This window comes from Bombina bombina, chromosome 5 (assembly GCF_027579735.1).
Source record: "Bombina bombina isolate aBomBom1 chromosome 5, aBomBom1.pri, whole genome shotgun sequence".
NCBI classification, from domain to species: domain Eukaryota; kingdom Metazoa; phylum Chordata; class Amphibia; order Anura; family Bombinatoridae; genus Bombina; species Bombina bombina.
The window spans coordinates 811,733,096-811,758,067 of NC_069503.1; the positions used below are offsets into that span (position 1 = coordinate 811,733,096).

General features: G+C 41.3%; 1 protein-coding gene across 1 annotated transcript in view; it reads left to right on the forward strand.

The window, feature by feature from the left end:
* The window catches only part of LOC128661629 (serine/threonine-protein phosphatase 4 regulatory subunit 1), a gene marked incomplete in the record, with an annotated part of 255,897 nt that overhangs the window by 141,941 nt on the left and 88,984 nt on the right, over positions 1-24,972 (forward strand). The window contains 1 exon segment of the mRNA XM_053715861.1: positions 18,367-18,503. Within this exon segment, the coding sequence (XP_053571836.1) occupies positions 18,367-18,503 (137 nt within the window).

Sequence of the window (24,972 nt, forward strand, 5' to 3'; positions counted from 1 at the left end):
GCCCCCGATCCGGGACCGGATTTGGTGGGGGGCAGACTCTCTCTCTTCACTCAGGCTTGGGCAAGAGATGTTCTGGATCCTTGGGCGCTAGAAATAGTCTCCCAAGGTTATCTTCTGGAAGTGATTCATCCTGTTCCATTAAAAGAACGAGGGATGGGGTTCTACTCCAATCTGTTCGTAGTTCCCAAAAAAGAGGGAACGTTCAGACCAATCTTAGATCTCAAGATCCTAAACAAGTTTCTCAAGGTTCCATCGTCCAAAATGGAAACCATTCGAACTATCCTTCCATCCAGGAAGGTCAATTCTTGACCACGGTGGATTTAAAGGATGCGTATCTACATATTCCTGTCCACAAGGAACATCATCGGTTCCTAAGGTTCGCATTCCTGGACAAGCATTACCAGTTCGTGGCGCTTCCTTTCGGATTAGCCACTGCTCCAAGGATTTTCACAAAAGGGTCCCTTCTGGCGGTGCTAAGACCAAGGGGCATTGCTGTAGTACCTTACTTGGACGACATTCTGATTCAAGCGTCGTCCCTTCCTCAAGCAAAGGCTCACACGGACATAGTCCTGGCCTTTCTCAGATCTCACGGATGGAAAGTGAACGTGGAAAAGAGTTCTCTATCTCCGTCGACAAGAGTTCCCTTCTTGGGAACAATAATAGACTCCTTAGAAATGAGGATTTTTCTGACAGAGACCAGAAAAACAAAACTTCTAAACTCTTGTCGGATACTTCATTCCGTTCCTCTTCCTTCCATAGCGCAGTGCATGGAAGTGATAGGTTTGATGGTAGCGGCAATGGACATAGTTCCTTTTGCGCGCATTCATCTAAGACCATTACAACTGTGTATGCTCAGTCAGTGGAATGGGGACTATACAGACTTGTCTCCGAAGATACAAGTAAATCAGAGGACCAGAGACTCACTCCGTTGGTGGCTGTCCCTGGACAACCTGTCACAAGGGGTGACCTCCCGCAGACCAGAGTGGGTCATTGTCACGACCGACGCCAGTCTGATGGGCTGGGGCGCGGTCTGGGGATCCCTGAAAGCTCAGGGTCTTTGGTCTCGGGAAGAATCTCTTCTACCGATAAATATTCTGGAACTGAGAGCGATATTCAATGCTCTCAAGGCTTGGCCTCAGCTAGCGAGGGCCAAGTTCATACGTTTTCAATCAGACAACATGACGACTGTTGCGTACATCAACCATCAGGGGGGAACAAGGAGTTCCCTGGCGATGGAAGAAGTGACCAAAATCATTCAATGGGCGGAGACTCGCTCCTGCCACCTGTCTGCAATCCACATCCCAGGAGTGGAAAATTGGGAAGCGGATTTTCTGAGTCGTCAGACATTGCATCCGGGGGAGTGGGAACTCCATCCGGAAATCTTTGCCCAAATCACTCAACTGTGGGGCATTCCAGACATGGATCTGATGGCCTCTCGTCAGAACTTCAAGGTTCCTTGCTACGGGTCCAGATCCAGGGATCCCAAGGCGACTCTAGTAGATGCACTAGTAGCACCTTGGACCTTCAAACTAGCTTATGTATTCCCGCCGTTTCCTCTCATCCCCAGGCTGGTAGCCAGGATCAATCAGGAGAGGGCGTCGGTGATCTTGATAGCTCCTGCGTGGCCACGCAGGACTTGGTATGCAGATCTGGTGAATATGTCATCGGCTCCACCATGGAAGCTACCTTTGAGACGAGACCTTCTTGTTCAAGGTCCGTTCGAACATCCGAATCTGGTCCCACTCCAGCTGACTGCTTGGAGATTGAACGCTTGATCTTATCAAAGCGAGGGTTCTCAGATTCTGTTATTGATACTCTTGTTCAGGCCAGAAAGCCTGTAACTAGAAAAATTTACCACAAAATATGGAAAAAATATATCTGTTGGTGTGAATCTAAAGGATTCCCTTGGGACAAGGTAAAGATTCCTAGGATTCTATCCTTTCTTCAAGAAGGATTGGAGAAAGGATTATCTGCAAGTTCCTTGAAGGGACAGATTTCTGCCTTGTCTGTGTTACTTCACAAAAAGCTGGCAGCTGTGCCAGATGTTCAAGCCTTTGTTCAGGCTCTGGTTAGAATCAAGCCTGTTTACAAACCTTTGACTCCTCCTTGGAGTCTCAACTTAGTTCTTTCAGTTCTTCAGGGGGTTCCGTTTGAACCCTTACATTCCGTTGATATTAAGTTATTATCTTGGAAAGTTTTGTTTTTGGTTGCAATTTCTTCTGCTAGAAGAGTTTCAGAATTATCTGCTCTGCAGTGTTCTCCTCCTTATCTGGTGTTCCATGCAGATAAGGTGGTTTTACGTACTAAACCTGGTTTTCTTCCAAAAGTTGTTTCTAACAAAAACATTAATCAGGAGATAGTCGTGCCTTCTTTGTGTCCGAAACCAGTTTCGAAGAAGGAACGTTTGTTGCACAATTTGGATGTTGTTCGCGCTCTAAAATTCTATTTAGATGCTACAAAGGATTTTAGACAAACATCTTCCTTGTTTGTTGTTTATTCTGGTAAAAGGAGAGGTCAAAAAGCAACTTCTACCTCTCTCTCTTTTTGGATTAAAAGCATCATCAGATTGGCTTACGAGACTGCCGGACGGCAGCCTCCTGAAAGAATCACAGCTCATTCCACTAGGGCTGTGGCTTCCACATGGGCCTTCAAGAACGAGGCTTCTGTTGATCAGATATGTAGGGCAGCGACTTGGTCTTCACTGCACACTTTTACCAAATTTTACAAGTTTGATACTTTTGCTTCTTCTGAGGCTATTTTTTGGGAGAAAGGTTTTGCAAGCCGTGGTGCCTTCCATTTAGGTGACCTGATTTGCTCCCTCCCTTCATCCGTGTCCTAAAGCTTTGGTATTGGTTCCCACAAGTAAGGATGACGCCGTGGACCGGACACACCTATGTTGGAGAAAACAGAATTTATGTTTACCTGATAAATTACTTTCTCCAACGGTGTGTCCGGTCCACGGCCCGCCCTGGTTTTTTAATCAGGTCTGATAATTTATTTTCTTTAACTACAGTCACCACGGTATCATATGGTTTCTCCTATGCAAATATTCCTCCTTAACGTCGGTCGAATGACTGGGGTAGGCGGAGCCTAGGAGGGATCATGTGACCAGCTTTGCTGGGCTCTTTGCCATTTCCTGTTGGGGAAGAGAATATCCCACAAGTAAGGATGACGCCGTGGACCGGACACACCGTTGGAGAAAGTAATTTATCAGGTAAACATAAATTCTGTTTTTTAAATGGTACCGGCGTTGTACTGTTTTTACTCTCAGGCAGAAATTGGAAGAAGACTTCTGCCTGGAGGTTTGATGATCTTAGCGGTTTGTAACTAAGGTCTATTGCTGTTCTCACAAATAACTGAAGAGTATGGAAAGAAAACTTCTGTTGGGGGGACGGTCTGCAGATTGCCTGCTTTGAGGTATGTTCAGTATATTTTTTTCTAGAGAGAGGAAAGAGTTCTCTCTCACCTCTCACAAGAGTTTCCTTCCTAGGAACTCTGATAGATTCAGTAGAAATTAAGATTTATCTGACAGAGGTCAGGTTGTCAAAACTTCTAACTTCCTGCCATGCTCTTTATTTCATTTCTCGTCCGTCAGTGGCTCAGTGTATGGAGGTAATCGGATTAATGGTAGCGGCAATGGACATAGTTCCGTTTGCCCGCCTACATCTCAGACCACTGCAACTTTGCATGCTCAATCAGTGGAATGGGGATTACACAGATTTGTCCCCTCTACTAAATCTGGATCAAGAGACCAGGGATTCTCTTCTCTGGTGGCTATCTCGGGTCCATCTGTCCAAGGGAATGAGTTACCTCAGGCCAGAATGGACTATAGTAACGACAGATGCCAGCCTTCTGGGCTGGGGTGCAGTCTGGAACTCCCTGAAGGCTCAGGGTTCGTGGACTCAGGAGGAGGCCCTCCTTCCGATAAACATTCTTGAACTAAGAGCGATATTCAATGCTCTTCAGGCTTGGCCTCAGCTAGCTGCGGTCAGGTTCATCAGATTTCAGTCGGACAACATCACGACTGTAGACTATTTCAACCATCAGGGGGTAACTAGGAGCCCCCTGGTAATGTTGGAGGTTTCAAAGATACTTCTATGGGCAGAGGTTCACTCTTGCCATCTCTCAGCTATCCATATCCCAGGAGTAGAGAACTGGGAGGCAGATTTTCTAAGTCGGCAGACTTTTCATCTGGGGGAGTGGGAGCTCCATCCAGAGGTATTTGCCCAGTTGATCCAACTTTGGGGCAAACCAGAACTGGATCTCATGGCGTCTCGTAAGAACGCCAAGCTTCCTTGTTACGGGTCCAGGTCCAGGGATCCCAAGGCAGCGCTGATAGATGCTCTAGCAGCGCCCTGGTCTGTCAGCCTGGCTTATGTATTTCCTCTGCTCCCTCGTCTGATTGCCAAGATCAAGCAGGAGAGAGCTTCGGTGATCTTGATAGCCCCTGCGTGGCCACGCTCGACTTGGTATGCAGATCTGGTGGACATGTCATCCTTTCCACCATGGACTCTACCGCTAAGGCAGGACCTTCTACTTCAAGGTTCCTTCAAACATCCAAATCTAATTTCTCTACATCTGACTGCTTTGAGATTGAACGCTTGATTTTATCAAAGTGTGGTTTTTCCGAATCAGTCATTGATACCTTAATTTAGGCTCGAAAGCCTGTCACCAGGAAAATCTATCATAAGATATGGTGTAAATATCTTCATTGGTGTGAATCCAAGGGTTACTCATGGAGTAAGGTCAGGATTCCTAGGATATTATCTTTTCTCCAAGAAGGATTGGAGAAGGGATTGTCAGCTAGTTCCTTAAAGGGACAGATTTCCGCTCTGTCTATTCTTTTGCACAAACGTCTGGCTGAGGTTCCAGACGTTCAGGCGTTTTGTCAGGCTTTAGTTAGAATCAAGCCTGTGTTTAAACCTGTTGCTCTGCCATGGAGTTTAAATTTAGTTCTTAAAGTGAAGGTAAAGTTTTTCACATACAAATTTATCTGTATGTTGCTTTTCTAATGTACAACATAGTCGCTATGTTTATTTTTTTAATAAACTTTAATTTGACCATATTTACCAACCTTTATGTTACTATTCCTTGCTATCCTAATCTCCTCCCATCCAGCATTTCCGTGTTTGCTATACATAGATGTATAGAGCGGTCCCACCCGCTCTATACGTCAGAACTACGCTCGTGCCCATCGATCCTCTTTTAACCGCGCATGCGCACAAAAGTTATCTCTCGCAAAAGCGCATGCCTCCAAAATCTGCAACATAGTATTGAATGAGTTGCGAGACTCATTCAATACTATATTTGAAACGCTTAATGCGCATACGCAACACGGGGACGCGCTCGCTTTCAAGGAGGAATTAAAAATAGTCGCGCATGCGCACCATTAAGCATCACCTTCTGACGTCAATTGACGGCCGCCTAACGGCCAGAAAATCAATTGGCTGTATAAACAATGTGATCGTTGTTTAGAGGGAAAAAAAAAAAAAGGGTTGTTTTGTTCAAAGCGAAATCGCAGCACATTAAACAAGATAACAAAGGTACAATACAAAAATATAAGAAATGATGAAGCTATCTCCTCGGCTCGAAGAGTTTCGGAGTTATCTGCTTTACAGTGTGATTCCCCTTATCTGATTTTCCATGCAGATAAGGTAGTGTTACGTACCAAACCTGGGTTTCTGCCTAAGCTGGTATCTAATAAGAATTTCAATCAGGAGATTGTTGTTCCTTCCCTATGTCTTAATCCTTTTTCAAAGAAGGAACGTCTATTGCACAATCTTGATGTGGTTCGTGCTTTAAAGTTTTTATTTACAAGCTACAAAAGATTTTCGTCAAACATCTGCTTTGTTTGTTGTCTACTCTGGACAAAGGAGAGGCCAAAAGGCTTCGGCCACTTCTTTCCTTTTGGCTAAGAAGCATAATTCGCTTAGCTTATGAGACTGCTGGCCAGCAGCCTCCTGAAAGAATTACAGCTCATTCTACTAGAGCAGTAGCTTCCACATGGGCTTTTAAACATGAGGCCTCTGTTGAACAGATTTGTAAGGCGGCGACTTGGTCTTCGCTTCATACCTTTCTAAATTCTATAAATTTGATACTTTTGCTTCTTCGGATGCTATTTTTGGGAGAAAGGTCTTACAGGCAGTTGTACACAAAGCCCCCCACCCACCAAACCCCCCCAAATAAAATAACCTAACACTAAAAACCCTAAACTACCCATTGCCTTGAAAAGGGCATTTGTTGGGCATTGCCCTTAAAAGTGCATTTAGCTCTTTTACTGCCCACCCTATCTAAATAAAATAACCCCCCCCCCCCCCCCAAAAAAAAAAAAAAACTTAAAAAAAAAAAACACCTAAGTCTAAGCTCCAGGTTGCTACTCACCGTTCCGGAAGTCCGGCGGAGAAGGTCCTGTTCCAGGCGGTGAAGTCTTCCAAACGGTGATCTCTTCTTTCTTTTTCCTGGAACATCCTTCGCGGAGCGGAGCTGAAGACCGCAGAGCTGAAGATTGGCGACCCTGGAACTGAAGACCGGCGACCGCCGAGCCATGGAGTGTGGAGGATCCTCTTCGTACGATCTTCGCCGCACACTGCATAGAGAATTCAAGTGGCGCGATTAAAAATGGCGTCCCTTGAATTCCTATTGGCTGATTTGATTCTTCAAATTCAAATCAACCAATAGGATGAGAGCTACTGAAATTATATTGGCTGATTTGAATAGCCAATAGAATTTCAGTAGCTCTCATCCTATTGGCTGATTTGAACAGCCAATAGTATTTTTAGTAGCTTTCATCCTATTGGCTGATTTGAATTTGAAGAATCAAATCAGCCAATAGGAATTCAAGGGACGCCATTTTTAATCGCGTCCCTTGAATTCTTTATCCAGTGTGCGGCGAAGATCGTACGAAGAGGATCCTCCACGCTCCATGCCTCCGCGGTCGCCGGCCTTCAGTTCCAGGGTCGCCAGTCTTCAGCTCCGCTGTCTACAGCTCTGCTCTGCGAAGGATGTTCCAGGAAGAAGAAAGAAGAGGTCGCCGCTTGGAAGAAGACTTCACCGCCTGGAACAGGACCTTCTCCTCCGGACTTCAGAAATGGTAAATAGCAACCTGGGGCTTAGACTTAGGGTTTTTTAAGTTTTTTTTTGGGTTATTTTAATTTTATTTAGATAGGGTGGGCAGTAAAAGAGCTAAATGTCCAACAAATGCCCTTTTCTGGGCAATAGGTAGTTTAGGGTTTTTAGTGTTAGGTTATTTTATTTGGGGGGGTTTGGTGGGTGGGGGTTTTTACTGTTGGGGGGGCTTTGTGTATTTTGTTGTTAAAGAGCTGATTATGTTGGGGCAATGCCCTGCAAAAAGCCCTCTTAAGGGCTACTAGTAGTTTATTAGAGTAGGGGTGTTTTTATATTGGGGGAGTTATTTTCATAGGGATTAGGTATAATTTTTAAAAATTTGGTAATTTTTTATTTTATATAATCTTAGATTTTTTTATCGTCTGTAATTGTAGCTTAAAGGGACAGTCTACTCCAGAATTTTGATTAGACTGTCCCTTTAATTTATACTTAGTTTATTTTTATTTTTAAAGTAGTGTTAGGTTTTTTTATTTAAAGGGACAGTCTACCATAGAATTGTTATTGTTTTAAAAGATAGATAATCCCTTTATTACCCATTCCCCAGTTTTGCATAACCAACACAGTTATATTAATATACTTTTTACCTCTGTGATTACCTATCTAGGAACCTTCTTCCAGCCCCCTGATCACATAACTGTGACTGTTTATTATCTATTGTCTTAAATTTAGCATTGCTTTGTGCTAAATCTTAAATAACCCCCTGTGCCTGAACAGTGTTATCTATATGGCCCATGTGTACTTTCTGTCTCTTTGTGTTGAAAAGAGATTTAAAAAACATGTGATGAGGCAGCCCTCAAAGGCTTAGAAATTGGCATATGAACCTACCTATGTTTAGTTTAAACTAAGAATACCAAGAGAAAAAAGCAAATTTGATGATAAAAGTAAATTGGAAAGTTGATTCAAATTAAGTCCTATCTGAATAATGAAAGTTTAATTAATTTATACTAGACTGTCCCTTTAATACTAACTTTATAGGACTGTTGAGATGAAGTAACTTCAGTTGGGGGAAACAGTTAGCAGACTTTTCTGCTTAAGGTATGACTAGCCATATTTCTAACAAGACCATGTAATGCTGGAAGGCTGTCATTTCCCCTCATGGGGACCGGTAAGCCATTTTCTTAGTCAAACATAAAAGAATAAAGGGCTTAAAAAAGGGCTAAAAAACTGGTAGACATTTTTATGGGCTAAAACGATTGCTTTATTGGGGCATATTATGCAAATTCTAGCTAACAATTGGCATTATAATCTTGGGGAACGTTTAAAAAAACGTCAGGCACTGTGTTGGACACCTTTTTTAGTCTGGGGGCCTTTCTAGTTATAGACTGAGCCTCATTTTCGCGCCATTACTGCGCAGTTGTTTTTGGAAAGCAAGGCATGCAGATGCATGTGTGAGGATCTAAGAATCACTAAAAAAGCTTCTAGAAGGCGTCATTTGGTATCGTATTCCCCTCTGGGCTTGGTTGGGTCTCAGCAAAGCATATAGCTGGGACTGTATAGGGGTCAAATTTAAAAACGGCTCCGGTTCCGTTATTTTAAGGGTTAAAGCTCTGAAATTTGGTGTGCAATACTTTTAATGCTTTAAGACACTGTGGTGAAATTTTGGTAATTTTTGAACAATTCCTTCATACTTTTTCACATATTCAGTAATAAAGTGTTTTCTGTTTGAAATTTAAAGAGACAGTAACGGTTTTATTTTAAAACGTTTTTTGTGCTTTGTTGACAAGTTTAAGCCTGTTTAACATGTCTGTACCTTCAGATAAACTATGTTCTATATGTATGAAAGCCAATGTGTCTCCCCATTTAAATTTATGTGATAATTGTGCCATAGCAACCAAACAAAGTAAGGACATTAATGCCACAGATAATATTGCCCAAGATGATTCCTCAAATGAGGGGAGTAAACATGATACTACATCATCCCCTACTGTGTCTACACCAGTTTTGCCCACACAGGAGGCCCCTAGTACATCTAGTGCGCCAATACTTATTACCATGCAACAATGAACGGCTGTAATGGATAACTCCATAGCAAATCTTTTATCCAAAATGCCTACTTATCAGAGAAAGCGCGATTGCTCTGTTTTAAACACTGAAGAGCAAGAGGGCGCTGATGATAATTGTTCTGACATACCCTCACACCAATCTGGAGGGGCCATGAGGGAGGTTTTGTCTGATGGAGAAATTTCAGATTCAGGAAAAATTTCTCAGCAAGCTGAACCTGATGTTGTGACATTTAAATTTAAATTAGAACATCTCCGCGCACTGCTTAAAGAGGTGTTATCTACTCTGGATGATTGCGACAATTTGGTCATTCCAGAGAAATTATGTAAGATGGACAAGTTCCTAGAGGTTCCGGTGCCCCCCGACGCTTTTCCTATACCCAAGCGGGTGGCGGACATAGTAAATAAAGAGTGGGAGAAGCCCGGCATACCTTTTGTTCCCCCCCTATATTTAAGAAATTATTTCCTATAGTCGACCCCAGAAAGGACTTATTGCAGACAGTCCCCAAGGTCGAGGGGGCGGTTTCTACTCTAAACAAACGCACTACTATTCCTATCGAAGATAGTTGTGCTTTCAAAGATCCTATGGATAAAAAATTAGAGGGTTTGCTTAAAAAGATTTTTGTACAGCAAGGTTACCTTCTACAACCAATTTCATGCATTGTTCCTGTTACTACGGCTGCGTGTTTCTGGTTCGAGGAACTAGAAAAGTCGCTCAGTAGAGAATCTTCATATGAGGAGGTTATGGACAGAGTTCACGCACTTAAATTGGCTAACTCTTTTGTTTTAGATGCCGCTTTGCAATTAGCTAGATTAGCGGCGAAAAATTCAGGGTTTGCTATCGTGGCGCGCAGAGCGCTTTGGCTAAAGTCTTGGTCAGCGGATGTGTCTTCCAAGTCAAAACTGCTTAACATCCCTTTCAAAGGTAAAACATTATTTGGACCAGATTTGAAAGAGATTATTTCAGACATCACTGGGGGAAAGGGCCACGCCCTTCCACGGGATAGGTCTTTTAAGGCTAAAAATAAGCCTAATTTTCGTCCCTTTCGCAGAAACGGACCAGCCTCTAATTTTGCATCCTCTAAGCAAGAGGGTAATGCCTCACAGCCCAAACCAGCCTGGAAACCAATGCAAGGCTGGAACAAGGGTAAGCAGGCCAAGAAGCCTACCACTGCTACCAAAACAGCATGAAGGGATAGCCCCCGATCCGGGACCGGATCTAGTGGGGGGGCAGACTCTCTCTCTTTGCTCAGGCTTGGGCAAGAGATGTTCAGGATCCTTGGGCGCTAGAAATAGTTTCTCAAGGTTATCTCCTGGAATTCAAGGAACTACCCCCAAGGGGAAGGTTCCACAGGTCTCACTTATCCTCAAACCAAATAAAGAGACAGGCATTCTTACATTGTGTAGAAGACCTGTTAAAGATGGGAGTGATACATCCAGTTCCAATAAGAGAACAAGGAATGGGATTTTATTCCAATCTGTTCGTAGTTCCCAAAAAAGAGGGAACATTCAGACCAATTTTGGATTTGAAGATCCTAAACAAATTTCTCAGGGTACCATCGTTCAAAATGGAAACCATTCGAACGATCCTACCCACCATCCAGGAAAGTCAATTTATGACTACCGTGGATTTAAAGGATGCATACCTACATATTCCTATCCACAAGGAACATCATCAGTTCCTAAGGTTCGCTTTTCTGGACAAGCATTACCAGTTTGTGGCACTTCCATTCGGATTAGCCACTGCTCCAAGGATTTTCACAAAGGTACTAGGGTCCCTTCTAGCGGTTCTAAGACCACGGGGCATTGCAGTAGTACCTTACTTGGACGACATCCTAATACAAGCGTCGTCCCTGTCAAAAGCAAAGGCTCATACGGACGTCGTCCTAGCCTTTCTCAGATTTCACGGATGGAAGGTGAACAAAGAAAAAAGTTCTCTGTCCCCGTCGACAAGAGTTCCCTTCCTGGGAACAATAATAGATTCCTTAGAAATTAGGATTTTTCTGACAGAGGTCAGAAAATCAAAACTTCTAAGCTCTTGTCAAGTACTTCATTCTGTTCCTCGTCCTTCCATAGCGCAGTGCATGGAAGTAATAGGATTGATGGTTGCAACAATGGACATAGTTCCTTTTGCACGAATTCATCTAAGACCATTACAACTGTGCATGCTCAAACAGTGGAATGGGGATTATACAAACTTGTCTCCGATGATTCAAGTAGATCAAAGGACCAGAGATTCACTCCGCTTGTGGCTGACCCTGGACAATCTGTCCCAGGGAATGAGCTTCCGCAGACCAGAGTGGGTCATTGTCACGACCGACGCCAGTCTAGTGGGCTGGGGCGCGGTCTGGGAATCCCTGAAAGCTCAGGGTCTATGGTCTCGGGAAGAATCTCTTCTCCCGATAAACATTCTGGAACTGAGAGAGATATTCAATGCTCTCAGAGCTTGGCCTCAACTAGCAAAGGCCAAATTCATAAGGTTCCAATCAGACAACATGACGACCGTTGCATATATCAATCATCAGGGGGGAACAAGGAGTTCCCTGGCGATGAAAGAAGTGACCAAAATAATTCAATGGGCGGAGGATCACTCCTGCCACTTGTCTGCGATCCACATCCCAGGAGTGGAAAATTGGGAAGCGGATTTTCTGAGTCGTCAGACATTCCATCCGGGGGAGTGGGAACTCCATCCGGAAATCTTTGCCCGAATAACTCAATTATGGGGCATTCCAGACATGGATCTGATGGCGTCTCGTCAGAACTTCAAGGTCCCTTGCTACGGGTCCAGATCCAGGGATCCCAAGGCGACCCTAGTAGATGCACTAGTAGCACCTTGGACCTTCAACCTAGCTTATGTATTCCCACCGTTTCCTCTCATTCCCAGGCTGGTAGCCAGGATCAATCAGGAGAGGGCCTCGGTGATCTTGATAGCTCCTGCGTGGCCACGCAGGACTTGGTATGCAGACCTGGTGAATATGTCATCGGCTCCACCATGGAAGCTACCTTTGAGACAGGACCTTCTTGTTCAGGGTCCATTCGAACATCCGAATCTGGTTTCCCTCCAACTGACGGCTTGGACATTGAACGCTTGATTTCATCAAAGCGTGGGTTTTCAGATTCTGTAATAGATACTCTGATTCAGGCTAGAAAGCCTGTAACTTGAAAAATTTACCATAAAATATGGAAAAAATATATCTGTTGGTGTGAATCCAAGGGATTCCCATGGAACAAGATAAAAATTCCTAAGATTCTCTCCTTTCTACAAGAAGGTTTGGAGAAAGGATTATCTGCAAGTTCTCTAAGGGGACAGATCTCTGCTTTATCTGTCTTACTACACAAAAGACTGGCAGCTGTGCCAGATGTTCAAGCATTTGTTCAGGCTCTGGTTAGGATCAAGCCTGTTTACAGACCTTTGACTCCTCCCTGGAGTCTAAATCTAGTTCTTTCAGTTCTTCAAGGGGTTCCGTTTGAACCTTTACATTCCATAGATATTAAGTTACTATCTTGGAAAGTTTTGTTTTTAGTTGCAATTTCTTCTGCTAGAAGAGTTTCAGAGTTATCTGCTCTGCAGTGTTCTCCGCCCTATCTGGTGTTCCATGCAGATAAGGTGGTTTTGCGTACTAAGCCTGGTTTTCTTCAGAAAGTTGTTTCTAACAAAAATATTAACCAGGAGATAGTTGTACCTTCTTTGTGTCCGAATCCAGTTTCAAAGAAGGAACGTTTGTTACACAATTTGGACGTAGTCCGTGCTCTAAAATTCTATTTAGAGGCTACTAAAGATTTCAGACAAACATCTTCCTTGTTTGTTGTTTATTCTGGTAAAAGGAGAGGTCAAAAAGCAACTTCTACCTCTCTTTCCTTTTGGCTTAAAAGCATTATCCGATTGGCTTATGAGACTGCCGGACGGCAGCCTCCTGAAAGAATCACAGCTCACTCCACTAGGGCTGTGGCTTCCACATGGGCCTTCAAGAACGAGGCTTCTGTTGACCAGATATGTAAGGCAGCGACTTGGTCTTCACTGCACACTTTTGCCAAATTTTACAAATTTGATACTTTTGCTTCTTCGGAGGCTATTTTTGGGAGAAAGGTTTTGCAAGCCGTGGTGCCTTCCATTTAGGTGACCTGATTTGCTCCCTCCCTTCATCCGTGTCCTAAAGCTTTGGTATTGGTTCCCACAAGTAAGGATGACGCCGTGGACCGGACACACCAATGTTGGAGAAAACAGAATTTATGCTTACCTGATAAATTACTTTCTCCAACGGTGTGTCCGGTCCACAGCCCGCCCTGGTTTTTTAATCAGGTCTGATGAATTATTTTCTCTAACTACAGTCACCACGGTACCATATGGTTTCTACTATATATATTTCCTCCTGTCCGTCGGTCGAATGACTGGGGTGGGCGGAGCCTAGTAGGGACTATATGGCCAGCTTTGCTGGGACTCTTTGCCATTTCCTGTTGGGGAAGAGAATATCCCACAAGTAAGGATGACGCCGTGGACCGGACACACCGTTGGAGAAAGTAATTTATCAGGTAAGCATAAATTCTGTTTTTGAGCATAATTGTGCAAGATAAGAACTAGCAGTATAACAGGCAATCTAGCAATTAGCATGATTTTTCAACAGTTAGTGGCAAGTTCTTATTAAGTAACAGAAGCATCTCTGCATGTTCAGCTATAAGTCTGTTTCTGCTATCAGAAAGGATGTTTGATGCTAAGCTGAACAGTCTTTCACTTTTCACACAACTGCATGGGTCAGAAAGATATTTTGGGGCCAAGATCCAAAATGGCGTATGGGTAAGAATTGGAGGAATCGGTTTAAGTATCGGTACTTTTGAATGAGTACAAGTACTCATGCAAATACTTGGTATCAGTACCGATACTAGTATCGGTATCGGTGCAACCCTAGTTTTAATAGGTAGTTTGTGTTGTGGGTTAATAGCGGATTAGGGGTAATAGTTTTAATAGGTAGTTTAAGATGTTGGGGTTGGCAGATTTAGGGGTTAATAATTTAGTTAGTACTTGCGGTGTGGGTTTGATGGCGGATATAGGGGTTAATACACTTTATTAGTTGTTTTTTTAATTCAAACTATTTAATTAATTAGCCCTTTTAGGATATGCACAGATCTCAGCCTGTTTTATGTCCCTTTAATATCCACAAATAAACCTGAAAAATGCAATTTCTCATACATTTTATACTCTGCAGATGGTATAACAAGTCATTGGAAATACATGATTAAGGGTAAAAACTATTTTACTGTATACTGTCAATTTAAACATAAAAAAGGAATGATGCACTCAGTAATAGACTCCTTAATAATCATCAGTCTCATGTCACCCCATTTCCCCCTTTTGGAATCATTGGATGAGGATGTGTCCATTTTAATTTTAAGTTGGGGCATACACATGCCTTATTGAGGGAAATGTTTTGCACTTTAGAGATGGATGAGGCTAGAAACCATCTTAAAACTATAACACTAAGGTGTTGGATAGATTTTCGTTTAATAATAATCAGTATTCTACCTTCCCTATACCCGATTTCAAGGAGTGAAATAAGCCAGGGGTACCCTATGTTCTTGGCTCCAAGTTAAAGTTTTTTTCCTCTGCTAGCCTTTAATCTAGTGTTCTGGGATACAGTTTCCAAGGTGGAATGAGCTGTCTTCACTTTTGTCAAGATTTCCACTCTTCACTTATATGATAGCGCCTCCTTCAAAGATCAAGTTGATCTGAAGCTTGAAGGCATCCTTAGGTGCTCCTTTTAGCTGGTGGGCTATTTCTTTCTTTCTGCACTTAGCATGGTTGCAGCCATGTCTGTGTGGTGTGATTAACACAGTAATCTGAAATGGAAGTCACCCAAACCTAGCTCAGAGAATAAAGGGCTAGTATCGCAGGGTGTCCAGTCCTTCTCCTTCATAGTGATTTCTTCTATCTTGTGTATTTCTGGGTCATATGAAGGCTCAGGCCTTAATCTCTCATGCATAGTGGATCTGGATGGTAAAGGAATACTTTTATTTGTTGCCTTGTATGAACTGTGTCAGGGATTTTACTCAAATTTATTTGTGTTTTTCCAAAAGTAGGAAAGGGGAAGATTAATTTATGTCAACCATAGACCTGAAAGAGATATATACATACATACATACATCCCGATTAACAGGTATCGCATGTAGTAATTGGGGGCCGAGCACACTGAGGCCCCCTTTTTTTTTTTTTTTTATCTATTCAAATACACGGTTGGGTCATAAATCTACCAAAGAGCTCTCTAGTTTCTGGTTTTCGATGGTGTTCATGTGTCCTTTGTAGGGTCTATAATAGACTCCGTGCCCATGATGCAGTCTGACAAACGGGAGTAAATGCAAGCTTCACTCAGCATGCTCCAGGTTGCAGCACAAAATTTTTCCAACTGTGGCCCAGTGTATGGAGGTGGTTTGCTTATTGGATGCTGATTCAGACATAGTCCTATTCTTCAGATTTCATATAGGGCCCCTGCAACTTTCTCCTCTGTATCAAAGGCATGAAGATCTTTTTTTTTTTTTTCCCCTGGATTAGTGGTAGACTTGCATTTTATTGTTCAGCGAGCTTCTTTCCAACAACCAAATCGAATGTTTACAGGTGCCACCCTGCTTGGTTGGGAGCTGTTTAGGGGTCTTTAAGGCTGAAGGGAGTTTGGTCTTCTCAGAAGCCGAGGTTACCTATCAACATTCTGGAACTCAGAGATTTTCATTGCTCTCCAAACTTTGGCTCATTCTCAAACAGGAAACATTTATGCAATTGGACAGTGTCACAGCAGTTGCTTATATCAATCATCAGCCTAGGACTTGGTGATCTCATCCATTAAAAGGACAGTGTACCCTAAATTTTTCTCTACTTTTGTTTGCACCCAGTGATCTGTTTTGTCTGCTGGAATGCATTTAATTTTTTTAATTTTTTTTAACAAATGGCAAACTTATCTTTTATTTCAACGTTTGAAATAGCTGATTTTGCTGTGGTATTCCTACTTATACTGAAATTTTCAATACTTAAATATTGGCTATAGAAAAGCGGTGTAAATATGCCCAGCAAAGGAAATTATTCAATTGGGGGTCAGGAGAGATAAGTAATAAAATGTAAACGATCAATTGTTCTCTTTAAGGTCCTGATTCTAAAAAGATCCATGCGCTGGTGAGATTCTTTAAGAATGCTCACCAGCCCTTCTATTTTCCTGATGGAATGATATAAAGCCAGTTTTTACCCTGAAAACAGGGCATCTCACTAAAGGCCGTATACTACATTTTTGTATGGAAAGGCGATGCATACATTACAAGGGCACAATAAAATTTGTAATTTTAAAATCTTACAAAATTTATAATTGAACCATTCACACAAAAATATGAAGGAAACAAATTGTATTGTTAGGTGCATCAAAATTCGTAACAGCAGCTAGTGCTCTTGCAAAAACTGCTGCCATTTAGTGATTCAGAAATGGGCTGGCATGCATTCCTGCTTTTCAACAAGATACCATGAGAACAAAGAAAATTGTTAATAAAAGTAAATTAGAAAGTTGTTTAAAATCACATGCCTAATCTGAATCAAGATAGAAAAAGTTTAGGTTTCATATCCCTTTTAATAGGTCAATCATTCATATTTGATCAACTTTTCAGCTGTACTTTATTGGAAGGAGAAAAATGACTACCTTAATAGCATTTTAAATAGTTTTATTTCACTAAAACAATATTAGATTTAATTTTTAATGCTTGCCCCTCCCTCCTCATATTTACGTCCTTGTACAGATCTATTCTACATATTATTTGTTGATTCTGTGGAGGGGAGCAGGGATAGTAAGGTCAAAATTAGACTTTAATGATTCAAAAAGAACATGCAATTTTTAACAATTTATTTCTCTTATCTAATTTGCGTCGCTCTCTTGGTATCCATTGTTGAAAAGCATACAAAGGTAGGCTCAGAAGCATTGCACTACTGTGAGCTATCTGCTTGTCACTGTCTCACCCAATGTGTTCAGCTAGGCTCCAGTACAGCATTGCTCTCCTTCAACAAAGGATACCAAGAGAATGAAGCAAATTTGATAAAAGAAGTAAATCTAAAAATTGTATGCTCTCAGAAACTCAAAAGTTTTCTTTCATCATTATGTCCTTTTTAAGGTCTATTTCTCAACTCTGTATGTTTATTTTATAACATTTTGCTGCGAAGAAGGGGTGTGTTGTTTTTGCTGTCACAAGTTTACAGTTTTGAAAACTACCAAACCAAAAATATATCTTCAAGATAAAAAAATTGCCCAAAATAATCTGACAGAAACCTCTGGGAGAGCATGACCTTGTGAATGGAATCTTAAATAGAGACTATTTTAGATAGGGTTTTTTTTTTCCTCTCATAAAGCATTTTATTTTTAAAAAAATCCTATTTAAATAAAAATAACAAATCTGATTTGAATGATTTTATCCACCCTGCCTGATAAATTTCTTTCATGATGGTCTACATCACACATCTCATTAATTCCTTCAGTTGGCATCAGGTTCTTACTTTCTTTGTTTCACCTTCTGGGTTTTCTATATATGCTTTCAAAACCTATTACTAATTAAACTCTTTGGCTGTGGAACCAGTGGCATTTAGTAGTAAAGCTTTACAGACCTAAGCAAAGGTACTCCACCCTTGCTTTTATGTGGCTAGCTTTGGTACTGACTTGTAAGTACTGAATATGGTTCTACTAGAGTCTGAGCAAAAAGTTATACACTTACTGAAATGTATTTGTACACCGTTATTGTAGAGGTATACTGGGTATTGTTCTAGAACACATGTAACAAAATTATTTGTATGTAAAAATGTTTATATATAAATGAAGTTAAATGGACTGTAACCATTCATAATTCAGATAGAGTATGCAATTTAAAGTAAGCTTTCACCAAGTTAATTCTGTTATCAGATTTGTTTTGTTCCCTTGGTATCTTTTGCTGAAGATTAAATCTAGGTAGAGGTTGATAGGTGCTCAGGAGCTCCTCTAACAATCTATGGCAGCAGTCATCGCTATAAACACTGCTTCCAAATGGATAAAGACACGTGCATGCTACTGCGTTCACCTAGGATTACTCTTTAACAAAGGATATGAGGAGAACTAAGCATATTTAATAATAAAAGTAAAATGGAAAATGCATGCTTTATCCAATCCATGTAAGTTTAATTTTAACTTTACTGTCCATTTATGACATTTTGGGGAAATTGAATTGATTAAAATAGTTTTGCCTTGTTTTATTAAAGGTTCGCCAAGCTGCCTTTCAATCATTAGGGCCTTTTATATCTACATTTGCAAACCCATCCAGTTCTGGTCAGTTTTTCAAAGAAGAAGAAGAAGGTAAAGAGACAGAGGAGGAAAAACCAAGTGAGGACTGCCCAAGGTATGCTTTGCTGCTCAGAGATCCTTTTTTTTTTTTTTTTACTTCAACCATGGGGGGGGGGGGGGGGGGGGTATTTAAGATAATTTTAGAGAATGTCTACCATGTCATGACCCAGATGTTACATGCTGAAACCTGTCCATCTTGAGATTCTGGTGCAAGAAGTCATTGCTAACTATTCTGATATCAGATGTTAGAGCTGTGGTTAGGGGCAGGGCCTTGGTTTTGATTTAGTGTTAGTGTTGTTGTCAGAATTAACCATCTTGGATGCTGATGTGTACAGGCTCACGCTTGCAACAAAAAATATTCCTTTTATAAGGTGGTGAGCCAATATTTGTGAGATGTAATTCCTGGCCAGTAGGAGGAGACAAAAATACCCAACTACCAAGAACTTTTAACTCCTCCCACTTTCTCCTCACTTCAGTCTTATTTTTAATTCCACAGGAGAAGGTAAAAATTGTGAGGTTCTCAGACTCTTCATAGAAAGGGGTTCTCAGACTGACTTGAGACTTGTTATCCCTCTCAGATAGCTGAGAATAGGACAGAGGGGGTGTTTTAGGGTACTTTAGGTAGTGAGAGTAATTCTCCCGCCACAGGTGTCGCTGGGACTTGGTTTGCAGCCTCCTATTGGTTTGTCTATGTACTACTCATTTAGATCCTCTAAAGGTGATGGGAATGTGGAAGGAGTTAAACACTTTTGTTATGTTGGGTATGTTTCCCTAGTGGTCAGGAATAAAATCCCATAGTTAGTTTCATGGACTTTCAACACCATTAAAAAATGTGTTTACTTAATAAATTTAATTTATCAGGTAAACAAATATTTTTTTCTACGTATAGGAATAATATCTTTCTAAAAACAAACTATGATACTTTTTTATGTCTTCTATCAGATGCAACAAATATATAAATTATTGTAATGTCTTTTAGTTAAAGGGACACTGATCCCAAAATCTTTCTTTCATGATTCAGATAGATCATGCATTTTTATATTGAAATAGTTTTTATTGGTCAATTTTCAAGGTCAAAACAGAAACAAATACATTCATAAAAGCATAGTTGTACAGGTGTATTTTTGAAAACCATCAACTTAAAGCATGGATCTTAACATTCTTGATAAAAGTGGATCTTGGCAACATAGTATTAATTATCTTTAGGTCTCCAAACAATCAACTCCAACCTGTGTATTTGAATTACCTTCAGTTAATAACATACCCTTCCCCCCCCCTCCCCAACTAGAACCCTCCCCCCTCCCAGGAGGTGCCAGTATTGTGGTGTTTAAATCTATTAACTAACATACTATGACTCTATATATCGTTGCTATCTGCTTCTGCAGAGAGGATAACTACATGGGCGACTGCTAGGGCTAAATTTAGATTTTCCTTAACTGATCCTTTCTTCCCCTCTTCTATCATATTCCAGTTTATCTCAAACATTGTTCTGATCTCAGCAACCAATAGAACCAAACCTTCTGAAATTGCTCTGGTTGTCCCTGTGACCACGCCGCTATTTCTGACATGGTATACGTCTGTTATTTTTCCCACCACCTCCTTGCCATGTGGGTACCCCCACCTTCCAGTGTCGAGCAATGCAAATTCTCAAACAAGTGCAGAGGATTTTGATGAACTTGTTTATTGATGCATTGAATGGTTTCACCCTATCATGAAGTAATGCCTGTGCGATCGTGAGAGATACTCTTTCTTCTAACAGATTGCTAACCAGCTCTGACAGTTTCCTCCACAGTGACTGTACTCCCTGACAATCCCACCACATGTGCCTAAATGTACCCCTTTCTTGACATCCCCTGTAACAGTTACCATTTAGCGTTGTGGCAAAGTGCGTTGTCCTTTCTGGTGTCAGGTACCATCTAAACATCACCTTTATGCAGTTTTCTCTCATGTCTGCGCTAATCAATCCTTTGTATGAGTTTAGCATCAGTGCATTCCATTCATCCGTCTCCCACGTCTCTAATGTGTCCCTCTCCCATCTCTGTCATGTCTAGCTTGGTATTGCGTTTAACCTTCTGAATTAATATAAATATCCTAGATATCAATTTTTTCCCCTCTAGAGGTCGCCATTACCATTCTCTCGAGTTCTGTAGGTTGGGTGGTCTGCTTATTTGACATGTACGTTGTAATCGCTGAACTGATCTGCAGGTATACAAACCAGTGTAGCTGTTCCGGCTCTATTTGGTCTCTAATATGATTAAACGAAAGTAGCTTGAGGTTAGAAAAAAAGTCAGCCACCCTATACAGCCCCTTATTTGCCCATTTATCGACTATTTTCCTTAATTCGTTTGGCAGTAGGAATCTGACAGGTCTTGCCAATGAGTTTGGCCTACATAACCGCAGCCCTTTCGTGATCTTATTCCACTGCCTAATTGCTTCTAGTGTTATTGGCGATCTATATTCCCCTGGTTTGGTTATTGCTTCTAAATCCCATAATATATCCTCTGCTTTTAAATTACCTGCAATCTCTGCTTCTATCCGTGGCCACACTAATCCATTGTTTTGTCTACCTAATACAGCCGTCTGCGCCAGTCTTGAGGCCTGATAATATTCCACTAAATTTGGAACCCCTACTCCCCCTACCTGTCTGTGCATTTTCAGCAAATGTGAGGCTATTCTCGATCTACCTTCTCCCCTCAAAAACTTCAAAATATCTGTAGTGTCTCAAGTTCCGGCAAAGGGATGCCAATCGGTATGGCTCTGAACAAGTACATCAGTCTAGGAAGGACATTCATCTTAATAGACATTAATCTCCCATACCAAGAGAACTTACCCTTTCTCCACTTCCTCAAATCTGCTCTAATAGCTTTGAAAACTGGGGTATAGTTCAGTTTGTAGAGGTCCGTTAGGTTATCACCCACTTTAATTCCTAAATAGGTGATAAAGCACTTTGCCCAGGAGAATGCGAAATTTAATTCAATTGATTTTTTAGTATGTGGCGGTAGATTAAGTGCTAGTGCTTCGCACTTATCGGAATTTAGTTTATATCCTGAGATCTCCGAGAAATCATTCAAAACTCTATAGAGTTGTGGCAACGAGTTCATCGGTTTGGTGATCGTCAATAAGACATCGTCTGCGAACAGCATCGCTTTGTACTCTGAAGGTCCTATCTGCACTCCCGATATTTCCTTTGTGTTCCTAATACAGGCTGTCAGCGGTTCAATACAGATTGCAAAAATAAGCGGTGACAGCGGGCATCCCTGCCGTGTTCCGTTCATAATGGCTATCTGTCTTGACAGATATCCCGCTGCCCCCACCACTGCTGTCGGTCTTGAATATATACTGCCTAATGCCTCTATGAAGGCACCTCGAAAGCCCATGACCGACAATACCTTAAACATAAACTTCCAGTCTACCCTGTCAAACGCTTTCTCCGCGTCTAGTGACAGGAGTAGAGCTGGAGTTCCTTTCGCCTTCAAATAATCTAGTAGAGTGAGCACTTGTCTAACATTGTCTGGGGCTTCTCTGTCCTGCACAAAACCTACCTGATCTTGGTGTATCAAGGAGGGCAATATCTGTTTCAATCTATTGGCCATAATTTTAGCGAAAAGTTTTATATCGTGATTAATAAGGGAGATAGGTCTATAGTTTTGACACAATTTTGCATTTTTTCCCATTTTTGGAATTACAATAATCTTGGCCTTAAGCATTTCCTCAGGTATCTCCCGCCCTTCCATGATCCCATTACAGAATCTAGTCAGATGGGGGAGCAATTCTTTCTTAAAGAGTTTGTAATATTCACCCGTTAACTCGTCTGGGCCCGCCGCTTTACCTACTTTTAATTCTTTAATTACCCCGAATACTTCCATAATTGTTATTTTCGCATTAAGAGTCTCAAGGTCCTCAGTTGTTATGGATTTCAAGTCGGCCTTGTCTAAGAATTCAGAAATTTGAATGTCCCCTATACCCGTGTTTACTTTTTTCCCATCGTATAATTGTTCATAGTAGTGGGCGAAGCTGTCCGCTATTTCCTGCGGGTTCGAGGTAAGTTCACCTTTTGTAGTTATAAGTTTGGGGATAGAGAAGAATTTATGTTTTTCCCTGAGTTTTCCTGCTAGATATCGATCAGGCTTGTTCGCGTATACATAATAGTGGGCTTTCAGCCTTACTGCAGCTCTAATTGAGGAATCATTTAATATTTTAGCTAATTCCTTTCTCTTATTAACTAAGATTTTATATGTTTTACCTGACAGCGTACGCTGATGTTCCCTCTCTAGGTGTTCAATCTCATTCTGTAAAGTTTTAGTCTGTGCTGTCGTTTGCTTATTACTTATAGCCTTTTCTTTGATCAACACTCCCCTCAACACAGATTTATGAGCAGCCCAGGTCACCAGCGGGTTATCAACTGAGTCCACATTAAGTTCCCAGTAATCATTCACTGCCTTTTGAACTCTACTAAATATCTCAGGTTTTTTCAATAAGGTCAAGTCATATGTCCATGTCCGTTGTCTAGTAAAGTTTATAAGTCCCTTAAGTTCAAGGTATATGAGTGAGTGGTCAGACCACACGCAAGCTTGAGTACCTGATTTCACTAGATTGGGTGTTAAAATCTGACTAACGTAAATATAATCTAGTGTGGTGTATGTCTTATGTGCTGGCGAGTAGTAAGTGTACTCGTGATCCGAGTAGCCTAAAGCTTCCCATGAGTCTACCAACCCCTGTTCCTCCAGAGAATGGCGAACTGATTTAACTATGCTTTTATGTCTGTGTTGTTTGTTTGTTATTGTTTGAATATCTAGTCCCCCGAAAGAGGACATATTAACATTGAAGTCGCCAGCTACTATCAATCTTGTTCGTTCCCACTGTGTGAGAAGCGCGGATATCTCTGTGAAAAATATGTTCTGCGACTCATTGTGGGCATATATATTACATAGTGTGACTTTTGTACCTTGTAGTGAGCCCTGGACTATTACATACCTCCCCTCCCTATCTCTAGTCACTTTATCCAACTCAAAGTCTAGTGTTCTGTGCAGCAAAATTGAAACCCCCCTTTCTTTCATGTAATTAACAAGAGTCCATGAGCTAGTGACGTATGGGATATACATTCCTACCAGGAGGGGCAAAGTTTCCCAAACCTTAAAATGCCTATAAATACACCCCTCACCACACCCACAAATCAGTTTTACAAACTTTGCCTCCAAGGGAGGTGGTGAAGTAAGTTTGTGCTAGATTCTACGTTGATATGCGCTCCGCAGCAAGTTGGAGCCCGGTTTTCCTCTCAGCGTGCAGTGAATGTCAGAGGGATGTGAGGAGAGTATTGCCTATTGAATGCAGTGATCTCCTTCTACGGGGTCTATTTCATAAGGTTCTCTGTTATCGGTCGTAGAGATTCATCTCTTACCTCCCTTTTCAGATCGACGATATACTCTTATATATACCATTTCCTCTACTGATTCTCGTTTCAGTACTGGTTTGGCTTTCTACAAACATGTAGATGAGTGTCCTGGGGTAAGTAAGTCTTATTTTCTGTGACACTCTAAGCTATGGTTGGGCACTTTATTTATAAAGTTCTAAATATATGTATTCAAACATTTATTTGCCTTGACTCAGAATGTTCAACTTTCCTTATTTCCAGACAGTCAGTTTCATATTTGGGATTATGCTTTAAATTATCATATTTTTTCTTACCTCAAAAATTTGACTTTTTTCCCTGTGGGCTGTTAGGCTCGCGGGGGCTGAAAATGCTTCATTTTATTGCGTCATTCTTGGCGCGGACTTTTTTGGCGCAAAAATTATTTTCCGTTTCCGGCGTCATACGTGTTGCCGGAAGTTGCGTCATTTTTTGACGTTATTTTGCGCCAAAAATGTCGGCGTTCCGGATGTGGCGTCATTTTTGGCGCCAAAAGCATTTAGGCGCCAAATAATGTGGGCGTCTTATTTGGCGCCAAAAAATATGGGCGTCGCTTTTGTCTCCACATTATTTCAGTCTCTTTTTCATTTGCTTCTGGTTGCTAGAAGCTTGATGTTTGGCATTTTTTTCCCATTCCTGAAACTGTCTTATAAGGAATTTGATCTATTTTGCTTTATATGTTGTTTTTTCTCTTACATATTGCAAGATGTCTCACGTTGCATCTGAGCCAGAAGATACTACAGGAAAACCACTGCCTGCTGGATCTACCAAAGCTAAGTGTATCTGCTGTAAACTTTTGGTAGCTATTCCTCCAGCTGTTGTTTGTAATAATTGTCATGACAAACTTGTTAAAGCAGATAATATTTCCTTTAGTGATGTACCATTGCCTGTTGCAGTTCCCTCAACATCTAAGGTGCAGAATGTTCCTGATAACACAAGAGATTTTGTTTCTGAATCCATAAAGAAGGCTTTGTCTGTTATTTCTCCTTCTAGTAAACGTAAAAAGTCTTTTAAATCTTCTCTCTCTACAGATGAATTTTTAAATGAACACCATCATTCTGATTCTTTGGACTCTTCTGGTTCAGAGGATTCTGTCTCAGAGATTGATGCTGATAAA